The 13631-nt window shown below is 34.9% G+C and overlaps 1 protein-coding gene across 2 annotated transcripts in view; it reads right to left on the bottom strand.

Annotated features, from left to right (window-relative positions):
• The window catches only part of LOC102303069 (carbohydrate sulfotransferase 8), a 168094-nt gene that overhangs the window by 115190 nt on the left and 39273 nt on the right, over positions 1-13631 (bottom strand). For both annotated transcript variants that reach the window (XM_005913004.2, XM_005913005.2), the window contains exon 2: positions 8172-8365. In XM_005913004.2, the coding sequence (XP_005913066.1) occupies positions 8172-8331 (160 nt within the window). In that variant the 5' untranslated portion in view covers positions 8332-8365. The remainder of the gene's footprint in view (positions 1-8171; positions 8366-13631) is intronic.

Here is a 13631-nt window from a genome sequence, read left to right as displayed (position 1 = left end):
CTCAACTCCACTGAGCTGAAAGAAAGATCACAGCATATGTTTTTCTTCTTTTTTTTATTTCAATCAACATCCTCTCCCTTATTTGCTTGTTTCCGCTCTCAATTTCCTTTGGGTTTGTGTTTCATTTTTCATGGCTTTTCTGGATAGCACAGCATCAGCTGTTTTAAATTTGTTTTTGTGGGGTTTTTTTACTTTGAAGAATGAAGAAGAGTTCAACAGAGAACTCTACAGTAATGTTTATTTATTATTTAATTTATATTTACAACTGTATTTACTAGGTTTTTGTCAGGCCGATAGCACTATCTTCATTTTGTATTTAGTTGTGACTCAAACTAAATTCCATTGTGGACAGAAATTTTGCTGACCGTTAACTTATATATGGACGTCATATGTTGAATGTGACATGTTAAAAAAAAAAAAAAACGCAGTGATAGTACTACCACATTTAAATATGAACAAAGAATTTGGATTTATAATAAATCTAAAAAAAAAAAATCATAGATCTTAACAATTGCTGTATGCTTGATGTTTGTGCACAGTTTTGATGAGACTAGGCCTTCATTAAAGAGGAGAAAGGGTACATAAAAACATTTATGCATACATGCACTACAATCATTAAAGTGAGATATGATTATTTATTTAGTTATTTATTTTATACTGACCTCTGTTAGAGCAGGAATGCAAAAAATAATATCAAATCTATTTGTACAGACTGAAATAGTGAAGCCACTGGTGAGCAGGATCAGATGGCAGGGTAAACAGATTATACTGCAAGGCTCCCATGGCATAACACTGGGCATTAATGTTAATGGAAAACCACATGACCTTGCAGTTGCCTCTGAGCAGCTCCATTTCAAATCCAATAGACATGACCTAGGTCTGGAAGACGCTAGTGAAATGGTGATTCAGGCACCTGATACCCATGCTTTAAAATAGTCTCTTTTTTCCCTTTCAGGGCATCCCAGAGGCCCCCAATAAGGTTTCCTCCATTCCCTGAGGTGGACAGCAAAAGGAAGAACTGATTGCAGGAAATCAGTTGCTGAAATAGTTTCCAGGATATCCACACATGTCTAATGCCAGATGTCATGTGATCCTAGCACTAAGCAGGTTAGCACTTCTACATCATTTCAATTAAGGTGTGTTTTCATAGTTGCTCATGAGACAGAATGCACTCTGTTTTATGGGCAATTTTATACTTAAGGTTGTTCAGAAGTACTGTGATGTTGGCTTTGCCAAGTATTGCTTTCCAATGCTTTTCAATCTTCCTGCTTTGGGAGGAATGGAGGGGATTGTGCCAACACAACACAAACAGACTTATTTAAAGGAGCTTTGCACACACGCATCAAATAATGGAAAAATGGAATAATATAACAGTGCGATTTTCCATCCTGTGGTGGATTTGCTTACAAGCACAGTACAGTTCCTCTGCACCTAGGGTCATCAGCACAATTTAATTACATTAAGAGACAGCTAAATTGGACTATGCAAACAGAAAAGGCTTAGGGGATTACTGGGACTCTGACAGAGAGATCAAGTTTTTCCTTGAAGCGTGAAACAATATGCCCAGTTCCTGGCAAGGTCCATGTGGATAAACATAGAGGGATGGCCAAGGCAAATAAATTTTTTCCTTGCTTTTATTTACTGTAGAAAGTCGTAGTGTTTCAAAATACACTTTACATGATTATAAAAAACTATTCCCATCTGAAGATGTTCTCACATTTTATATATTACCTTTCTGTTTTTTTCAAACTGCATGCATTTGTATTGTGTGCATGCTGCCTAATATTTATGACAATATTTATATGTTGTAGAAGAAACATTATCTCACTGTTTTATGAACACTGCTTCCTGTACTGCTACAACCCTAGTGTATGACATTCTGCATAAACGTCTGCATTTATGTATGTATGTGTGTGTGTGTATATATATATATATATATATATATATATATATATATATATGTATACACACATATATATATAAATATAAATATAGTAATATATATATTATATATATATATAGTATATATGTGTATATATTATATATATATATGTATGTATGTATGTGTGTGATATTATATATATATATATGTGTAATATGTTATATATATATATGTGTATATATGTGATATATATATATATATGATGTATATATGATGATATATATATATATGTGATATGTATATATATGTATATATATATATATATATATATATATGTATATGTTATATAGTATATATTATATATGTATATATATATGTATATATATGTATGTATATATATATATGTATGTATATATATATTGTATATATATGTATGTATATATATATATGTATGTATATATATATATTATATATATGTATTTATATATGTATATATGTATATGTGTATATAGTATTATATATAGTATGATATATATATATATATATATATATATATATATATATATATATATATAATAATACTATATATATTATATATATTAGTTAGTATATATATTTATCATATATATATATATATATATATATATATATATTATAATATATAGTGATATGTATACTTATATATATATATATATATATATATAGATATATTAATATATATATATATAATATATATATATATATATATATTTTATATATATATATATATGTATATGTATATATGTATATGTATATATATGTATATATATGTATATATATATATATGTTATGTAATATATATATTATAACAAAAAACACCTCTAGTTGTCTCCTTCGTTGTCAGGGCTGGGCTTAAATTTATCATGGCTTTCAAAGGAAAGAGGTGTTTTTTTAAACTTCATTCATGGAAAGGCAGTTGGTAGAGACTGACATTTTCAGACCTTGGCCTTTACCAGCACCCCACTCCACCGTTACAGTAAACATCAGCCAGTCACTATGAAACAAGATCAAAGGTAGTGATGATATCTTCTCTACTAAAAGATGTTTTTAACATCCATCCAAGCCACCCAGTAAATGGTCATTACTCAGTTATGTTCAGAAATGGACCCTTAAAATCTTCAATTTTTCCTCTCAGAAAAAGAGTCATAAAAGCAATGTTTTAGTTGCAGATTTTAAGTGTTTTAAGTTTTTTTTTTTATAAAAAACAAAACAAAACATTAGCATATAGCATGTTACTATCAATTAAACTGAGATTTAGCCACTTGCTTACCAATAAATACACAAGCAACCAAGCAGCAGCTGATGCTCTACTTCTCCATCTGTGGATTGCTCTGTGTTGGGGTTCTCGAGGTGAAACATAGGGCAACCTTCCACTCCCTGAAGCAGCTGGAGTCAGACTCATTGGGAAAATGCCTAGAGGTGTAACTTTGTGCAGAAAATTTATCTGAACTGCAACCTCTTCAGGTGTCTGTTCTCCCTGTAAAACTGGCTGCTGTTCCTCCAATTGTCCTTAAACAATTACTTCAGAGTGTTCAGGAGATGACTGTCGCCATTTAAAGAGCAGTTTTCTCAGCTACCATTGTGCAGGCCATCTAAACCATGGGATACAAAGCTCCTAAGTACAGTGTGAGCCAAATAAAGAGGTGGAGAAGGAGGGGGTGGCAGATAAAAGCTGACACCCAATGTATTATAACTCTGCTCTATTAGATATGAGCTTCTGCTCGGTTGAAGCACCATAGCTTAAGGCAAAGATACTGCTTGCTTATTGTGCTTTAGCGAGGGGGCTGGGAACACTGTGTAGCCACTGTGTTCTGTATACAGCACACAGTCTCTCATGCATGATTTAGTAAAGTGAAATTCTTACTTCAATTCCAAGTAGTGATACAGTAGAAGAGATAAAAGGATGTGCTTAGGCTGCAAAACGAATCATAAGACATACACTACTGGTTTGAAAAGATGGCTACTAATCAAAAGAGAGAACTCATTAAGGACATGCTGCTGCCACCTATTAGCTTTGACTCACTTGAGCCTTTTACTTCAAACCTTCTATTTGTAGTAACGTCATAGTACTGTGTGCGGATGTAGAGCTCAGCCTTGTTTGTGTCTTCTAACTTTAGAGTACCTCATCTTTACTATATTCCATTTTACATATAGAGCAACCCAGTATCATGGCAGAGCATGTAATAGAAACGCCACTCCACCATGCCTACTTCTAGCTTTGCCTCTCCGAAGTTTGAAATGGTTATGCAGGCAGAAGTTGCAGTAAGCTGCAGTACCAGCAGAGGGAGATATTTTATTTCAAGCCAACATGAAAATAATCACGGGAAAGCATTTAAGCAGACATTACAACACATTTACACGTACATACATATTAGCCATTATGTATTTAATCATTCTGGCATAGAAGGACGCTGGAATATACTTCATACCTTCCTTGGTTATTAGTGACTTCTTAGCTTTAATATGTTACCCCCACCCACCTGTACTGCACCACACCAGTACTTCACCTCTTTATTTAATCATAGCTCCCAAAACGACACTTTTGTTCTCCAGTACATAATCATCAGTTTAAAAACATATGCACTGACATTTGATAGGTGTAACTGTGAAGTTGCAACCTTTTTCCTTAGCCTAGTTTGAATTAGTTGCTGCCCAACTACGTCAGACTGAGGAAATTGTTTTTGCTGTGTGACCTCCAAATTCATAAGGCAATGGCAAAATTGCTGCATATCTAAATTTCTAAAGTCAGTACTTAGTATTGCTTAGAGTTTCTATCTCTTAAGAATAATTTTTTTATTCTACCGTATAGCTATCTAGAATTGCCTTTTTCCGTTTTGGTGTATTCTACATGTCATTCCATTTCTTTATGTCGTTATACTAAATCTATGAATAACTAGTTTCAAAATTCTTCTAAAATTTCAAATGAATAGTTATTTTACTCAAGTTTATCAAAATTAACAGTAACTCGAAATATCTACAATTTAAAACATTTAAACTTTGGAGCAGTGTGACAAAGTGGCTAGGACTGAATTCATTTGTCACTTGCATATATTGTTATTTTGTGTTCTGTTATCGTATAGTCTATCATAATGCTTTAATGTAAACACAGCATATGTAACCTTGGCGCTACACACTATCCCGGGTCTGTTTGTGGTAGCATTGGGTATATTCATTTCATCTGTGCAAATGTTCTTAAAGCTAAATGTCACTTCATCATTAATTGATTTGAATCTTTCATTTGTTTATGTAGTTTGGTTATACTTACCAATGTGTGCTCCTTTGAGCAGGTCCTATGTGTAAAACAGGTATATGGGAAGGGCCGCCCCAGTACTTCCTGATTTTATAGGATATGATGTCATTGATCATGTCAATTGGGTGTAACCAAATGAAGGTGTCTCTTTTGTGTAAAATTGTTTATTTAATTTAAAATAACCTCATGAGTCAGATTAAGTGAAGAGATTGACTTTTCAAACCGTTTAGCTGGGTGAATGAGTTTATTAAGTGGAAAAATTATTTTATTCTGGTTTCTTTGTCTAGACTGTGTTATTTAGTCTACCCTGTTTTCCCAATGGTAGAGGTTAATGAGGTCAAGGTGTGAGTGGAATTCTATATAAAGCAGGTGAGATTTTGACTACCAAGTTCTTATGTTTTATGAAACAATTGTTGAAAGGCCACGCCAGAAACTAAAGAACACTTAAAAGAAACCTGAACAGTCTGCAGATGCTGTCTTCCTATCACTTTCCATGCTGCTTATGTTATGCTACCTCACAAGCAGTTAGCAGCTTTGTCTCACAGCAAAAGGTCCTGGTTTCAAATTACATGTTTCATGGTATCCACGTGGAATCACTTTGATTACTCTAACTTTCTTCCACAGTCCAGAGACATGCAAGTGTTAGGTAAACTGGCAATTCTAAATCGGCCATAGGTGTGAAAGTGAGTCTAAATGGTGATCCATCTGCCTGTGTTAGCCCTGCAATAGAGTGATAACCTGTCCAGGGTACTAATTTAAAGGAAAGAATGAAATCATGTCTCAGATTGGCAACACGGCTAAAATAAAATGACACATTAGAAATAATAATATAATATAATAATATTACTAAAATTCATATATAGTTTTATATAAAGAGTATACATTGCATAGTATGGACGTTCTTGTTTTTTTGTTAGTTCAGAAAAAAAAATCCTCCTCAAACTGTGTTGTGCTTTTGTTGAAAAATATTGTTCCTTTAAAGTAATGGTCCACCTCCAACACAGTTTCATACCAGATTTCACAAAGCATCTGGTTCTTGTAATCATTACAAGCTCTTATGGGTCTTGGTTAGATATTTCTCATGAATATTGAATACTGGCTGTCATAGTTTTTGTGTTTCTACATAATGTGAATGTTTGTCTTGCATGTGTGCTTCCCTGTGTGTCCTGCTTGTCATTGCAAATGCCCGTTTTTTCCACCTGACACCGTGCCTGAAAGCATCTGACAATCAGGGGAATATTAGAGGGTTGGAGAGATTCCACTCTGGCTAAGTGGCTCTTATTGCTGTGGAGTGTGACACCACTCATATTCATAATGATTCACAGTGCTGTTGACACATGATAGTGCAGATAGCCTACTTAGTGGATTACAGTTTCTCTGACTCTGACGCTCTCTGATGGTGATGTTGATTGTATCTCCAAAAAGCTCCCTTGACTGGTTCATCATTTTCTTCGATCAAAAATCTGTGAACATGTCACAAATGACTTTGGTAATTAAAAAAAAAAAGATGTCTTTTGATTTCAACTGGAACATGGTTCTTAAAGTAGTGATTTTGTGAAATCAAAATAAGGTGAAACATCACCCTTTAGTCTCTGAATAAAAATACCAAAGTTAAAATGAAATTCATAGATTTTTCCAACAGCAGTAGAAAAATGTGACTGACACTCTCATTTGGTTGAAACTGTAGCATAAGCCATAGCTGTGCATATGTATGCAGCTGATCTCTTGTTTCTGAAACATGAAGCAGCTTGGTTGTACACGATTAGGACACTCTTCCATCATGGCTGCTTATACCCCAATCTTCTTAACGCTGAGTGCCAAGCACAATGGCACTGGGTCACTTTGCAAGGATAAAGGTTTAACTCATTTAGAAATTGAATATAGAGCCTTGTTCTTGAGGAGGATTGAAAACTGACCATTTGTTCTATGAGATGGAATGAAAAAGGTATTATTTGGGGAACAAATGTTTTTGCTGCTTCTCTCTCCATCTTTTTTTCCTGCTCCTTAGTGAAACCAAAGCAAATAATATAACAGCTCATACATGCAATCTACTTTCTGATTTGGAATGTGCCTCTGTCTCCCAGTTTGATTGCATGGTGTGTATATCTGCATTATTGTGAGTTCTCCCAGCTTAGTCCAGAAGTCAATTCTGCTTATCTGGATGGAGTATTTTCAGTCACTTTGGCAAGGACTGCCTAAAGCTGGCTTCAGTTTCTGAAGCTGAAAAGCAGCCTCACATCATCACACTACTCCAACCATGTTTGAGTTGATATCATGTTCTTTGTATGAAATATTGTGTTACTTTTATGCCCGATGTAAGGGGATTCAAACCAACCAAAAATTAAGTGTTTTTCTTGACAGTCCATAGACTATTTCCCTAAAGTCTTGAGGATCATCAAGATGGGTTTTTTTGGCAAATGTGAGATGAGCCTTTGTTTTCTTTTAGCAGCGCAGTGGGATTTGCCTTGGAACTTTCTCATGGATGCCATTTTCCCCCTTATCTCTTTCTTATCAATGAATCATAAACACTCACTAAAGTCAAGTGAGGGCCTCAGTTATTTAGATTTTAAATGAAATGTTATGCTTTTATTGCTTATTCCTATTGCCTAAAGTATTTTAATTTGATTAAATCAATAACTTTGATTTTGACACTATACACCTACTGGTTATCCATTTTTGGATGTGATAATCAAATTAATGACTGTGGATTTGTGACTGGAGCATTTGTCATTACTTTTATTCTGTACTTTAAACAGTTTTTGTCTGTGAAAAAAAAACACCTAAAAGGTTTCTGAGAGCTTTTCAAGCCTATTGAGAAAATACAGTGGAACACACACACACACACACACACACACACACACACACACACACACACAAATCCTAAGAGTAAAGAAGGTTAATATAAAAAAATAGCTAATCAGAATATTTAAAATTGGGAAAATATCAGTAAACGTAAAAGCCATACTGGTTAAATCTGTTTTAGGGAAACTACAGACTAACCTGGGCCTTGTTGCTGGACCATCTCTGACAGAGCCTGCTGGTGGATGAAGAGAACCAGACCTCCAGCAGCAAACAGCAGGACAAACCAGAGGGAACAGGGCAGTCTCCTTCTCCGTCCACGCAGGGAGTCCACCACCATCTTCCACTTCATCCACAGCATGATGTAGCACAGTCAGATGCTAATGTAGTAAGTTCTGAGGAAAATTAAAGAAAGTGTGAGTATTTTCATTTCTTTGCATCAGTATTGCAGTTAAATCAGTAAATAACACTGATGGAAAATAACATATATTCTCTTAGTTACCATATTTCTGTATATTTAAAATGTGCTCATCCCTCACTAAACCAAAAAATGCAATCAAGTTATTCGTTTTATCAGTGTTAACTAATTAATAGTGTCCATATTATGCAATGTACAGGTTAACAATGTATTGTCAGAGTCGAAAAAATCTGAAACATTTAATCCTTAAAAACCAAAATATTTATCATATATGTTCCAGTGCAACTATACCCACAGTAGCCTCTGTCTCTTTAAACTCCCAGTTCCAAACCCCCCCCACACACACACAATGCTGGTCTTGTTCAAGTACATCAATAAAGAAATAATAATCATGAAAATACACCAAAGGGAGGGATTAACAAAAAAAACAATAATACAGATTCTTTAAAGTTTGCATTTTTTCTGCATTTTTGCTTCCCACAAGTGCATTTTGCAGGATGCTTCCTTGTGTTGGAGTACTTTTATATGGTGCATTTTAGCCTGGAACCAAACAAATCTGAACACTCATGTTTAATTTGTTCTGGCAGAATACATCTGGCCCCCTCCCGTTCACACAGATTTGCACTAGGCCTTCACCATGCTGGGCCAATCAAAACCATTTATCTAATGTGTGTTGGGCTTGATACAATTACATCCCTGCATGCTATAGTCCATTTACATTTTCATTTTATTTATTTATTTATTCTTATTTTACGTGTTTCATTGCTCTAATTGGTTACAGGTTTATTCAGAAATATCCAAATATCCAGAAGAATTTTGGAATTAGTGTAAGAGCACACCTTGAAAACTAAAACTGACAAGTTCCACAGTAATTCGTATTTGGCCTATTTGACAGCTTTTTCTTTTTACTAAAGTAAATTATCTACTTCTTCCACCATTGGTAAATATCCTTGAACCTTTTTTTAATGTCCACATAGACTTTTGTGTCTAATCAGAGTGATGTTTTCCACTATGCAGCCTGAAAATGAAGGTTAATATTGCGTTTAAATGAACACAAGATAGAGTCCTATAATTTTAAACCTGATTATAGCACTTACATCAGAATTGTTGGGTATCTGTGTGCACATCTACAGCATAAGAAGTTCAGCTAGATTACAGACTCACAAAGGCAAAATAAGACAGGCTATTTATCCACACCCAAAACCCCAGCCTATTCAAGTATTTAAGTTTAAAAAAAAAAAGTTAATTGAGTCAGACAAATTAATGTTCTTTAGAAATTCAACATGGAGAACACCTAATTCTTCCAAATAAAGAAATCTGTGTTTTGTTTGTAAGGATAGTGTCAAGTAAACACAATTCCAGTTGGACTGGCATGGGCGCAGACCTGTTCTAAGGTCTGTTCACACAGCAGAAAGACCGCGTAGCATCTGTCTTCAAATTAATATGCAAATGAGCTGTGGTACTACTCGAGCATGTGTTGCCATTGCAGAGAACAAAATTGGCTCTATTTGAGGGATGTTAAAAACTTGACTTTCACATTGCACCATGTGCTGATACCAGAACTGAAAACCATAAATGAGTGTCAAAAACCAGTTGTGACACGTGTTTGCTCCAATTCTTGAATATACAAAGATTTCTGTCAAGATTTGACTTTTGTTGATACAGATGATAAAACACATCAATAAAAGAATGCAGCACAAACACGCAAAAGAAACAGAAATCCAGAGGGACTTATAACAATATCTCACTACATAATCAAGGTAACAAACAGTGACAAAGAAGACATCAAAACATCAACTTGGAATGAAAAATGATCAAATATGCAAATAAGAGAAAATACACAGAATGTAGATGGATGCATTTGTGTTTCAAGGGATGGGAATGTTTTTTGTGTCACAAAAATCTTTAAAAAAAAAAAAAAAAAAATTGGTCAGGTGAAGTAAGCCTTTACTGAAATGGGCCTTGGCATTTCATCATCAGTGCAGATGTAGCCAGTGATCCATTACTGTTACAACAGTGTTCCACCTAGAGTAGGAGTACTGAACTAATTCAGATGGTGTCCACAAGGGATATTAGGTTTTTCACACACAGGATTTTGGTGCTTCAACACTGATACTGAAACTCTCAAAAGATTTGTCAGCTGTTGGCAAAAGAAAGAAAATGATTGTTTTATATCTTTTTTTTGCATCTGTTTCATGGATTCCAGCTAGGTTTAGCTGTGACTTAGGAAAGAGATCTGAATAATAGAAACAAGGAGCCATGTAAGCAAGACATTCAAATATAATATGCAAGCAAATAATCAAATGTGAGTCAATGCTACAGTAATTCAACAGCCAGTAAGATGTCACCATGTTTGCGTGCAAACACACATCTGTAGCGTGAAGTATATGGGTTTGTTTTGTATTGTATACACTACCAGTCAAAAGTTTGTTTTTTCTTTATTTTCATGACTATTTACATTGTAGATTCTCACTAAAGGCATCAAAATTACAAATGAAAACATAGGGAATTATGTAGTAAATAAAAAAAGAGTGAAATAACTTTTATAACGTTTTATATTTTAGATTCTTTAGAATAGTCACCCTGATTACTGCTTTGCACACTCTTGGCATTCTCTCTCAATGAGCTTCAAGTGAGTAGTCGCCTGAAATGGTTTTCCAACAGTTTTGAAGGAGTTCCCAGAGATGCTGAGCACTTGTTGGCCCCTTTGGCCCTCACTCTTCGGTCCATCTCATCCCAAACCATCTCAATTTGGTTTAGGTTAGGTGACTGTGGACGCCAGGCCATCTGGTGCAGCACTTCATTCCTTGTGTTTCTTGGCCCAAACAAATCTCTTCTGCTTGTTCCTTTTCCTTAGTGGTTTCTTAGCAGCTATTTGACCTCTGAACAGTCGATGTAGAGATGTATCTGCTACTGGAAGTCTGTGTGGCATTTATCTGGGCTCTAATCTGAGGTGTTGTTAACTTGGAATTTCTGAGGTTGGTGACCCTAGCTCTTCCTTTCTTGGGGCGGTCCTCAAATGAGACAAAATATGAAACATATTTAGAGTTATTTATCATTTTTTTCTTTGCCACATAATTCCATATATCTTGCTTCATATATTTAATGCATTCAGTATGTATCTACAATGTGGAAAGTAGTAAAAATAAAGAAACACCATTAAATGAAAAGGTGTGTCCAAACTTTTGACTGGTAATGTATCCATCAGGAAGTGCACACAGCATATAAATCAATCAGTCAGTAAGTCACCACAGGTACTGCTTTAAACAATCAGAACTTTATCTCATTTGTAGTACTATTGCAAATCAGAGTACAGGGTGGGCCATTTATATGGATACACTGTAATAAAATGGGAATGGTTGGTGATATTAAAGTCCTGTTTGTGGCACATTAGTACATGTGAGGGGGCAAACTCCTCAAGATCGGTGGTGACCATAGTGGCCATTTAGAAGTCAGCCATCTTGGATACAACTTTTGTTTTTTCAATAGGAAGAGGGCCATGTGACACATCAAACTTATTGGTAATGTCACAAGAAAAACAATGGTGTGCTTCGTTTCATATAAATGGCCCACCCTGTACTTGTATTGTGGTCAGCAGTGTCATTTTTACCATTTAGGGAACAGAAGGAAACAGAATTATCTTTTAAAAGAGATGTCATAGGAGGCAATACCAGTCCAAGGATGGTATGTATCAAACATGTAACACTACCAGTAGGAAATATTCTTCCAAAGCCCTTAACTTCTAGAAAGGTCACTATAGATGACCAGAAAAATTCTAAGCTACATTAAAAATAAAAATTATTGACATGTTGTCAACAACTGCCACTGTAGAGTAAGATAAAAATGACAGGGATACTTTATTTGGACAGATAGCAGCTGAACTGATACAGCAGTAGAACCCATATCGAAGTGAACAACATGACTTCATTTGCATGTGCCTGGAATAAATTAGTTAGATGCCAATCCATGTTTTGGTTTTTATTGACAACACTGGCCTGAATGTTTTTTCATGCCAATCTATAGAGAAACCATGCAAGCAAAGATAAACTGCAAAAAGTGCAATCAAAAGGTGAGAAAATTGTTTTTTCTTTGAATAAGTATTTGTTATTATGGAAAGGCAAGCTTACATTTGACACAGAGGTGTGGAGAGAAATGCATTTTCTGTTTTTTATTTCTTACAATGTGGTGAATGTACTTAAGGGTGCATCATTTCAGTTCAACACAACAGTCTTCCAACACTTGGAGCTTGTATCAAGCTTGTATCATCTCATGCACAAACTGTGAAAGGTGTTTCTAAAAGTTTTCTGTGGGAAGGTGAAGAAATCTTTGTGTATATGGTCGTAATGAAGATGTAAAACTCTCAGTGCTCAGCGGTTGTGTTATTTAACATTTTCTTCACTTTCATCTTCACAGCAGGAGCAGTGGAGGCAACAAGCGGGTACAAGCAGACGTTTCTGCCATATTAATATATGCTAGAACATTGAGCCAACTGTGAACTCCATACAGTTACCATGCAAATACAGGTTACTGAAAACTTGTATATAACCTGTATAAGTTATTTGCTTCTTCAAAATGTCTTAGTTTTTGCATATTTGTCATGCTTAAATGTTTCAGATTTTTTTTAAAAGTATTATTTAATTTATTAAGGAAAAATCTACAATGACTAATAACCAGAAAAAACACAAAAGGCTCATCTTACGTTTACCCCCCAAAAAAGAAAAGAAAAATGACATATGGGAAAATATTCTGTGGACAAGACAAAAGTAAACATTTTTGGAACGTTTGAGTCCTGTTAAATCTGGTATAAAACTAACTAGCATTTCATAAAAAGGAGATCATACTAACAGTCAAACATCGTGGTGGTAGTGGGATCTGGGGCTGCTTTGTTGCTTCAGAACCTGAATGACTTGTTCTACTTAATGGAACTTTAGATTATCCTCTCTACCACAAAAACCTGAAGACATCAGTTCATGCCATCAGTTCTTGCCCTGCAGGTTAAAACACTTGGGCAATGATCCAAAACACATGAACAGTGGCACCTCTGAATGTCCCCACCCAAAAACAAAAAAGCAAAGAAGACAAAAGAAGACTGGAGTAGCCTAGTTAAATCACAAGTCAAATCTAATTTGGCCTGACCTTAGACCGCTCATGCTCAAGATCCTCCAATGTGGCTAATTTAAAACAATTTTGAAAAGTAAGCCAAATTTCATCCACAGCACTGGAAAGACTCATTGCCAGTTATT

The sequence above is a fragment of the Haplochromis burtoni genome, unplaced genomic scaffold (assembly GCF_018398535.1).
Source record: "Haplochromis burtoni strain Fernald_Lab_line unplaced genomic scaffold, NCSU_Asbu1 Contig_2, whole genome shotgun sequence".
Classification (NCBI taxonomy): domain Eukaryota; kingdom Metazoa; phylum Chordata; class Actinopteri; order Cichliformes; family Cichlidae; genus Haplochromis; species Haplochromis burtoni.
Note: the sequence above shows the minus strand (reverse complement) of the source record. Positions and strands in the feature narration are given on the sequence as shown.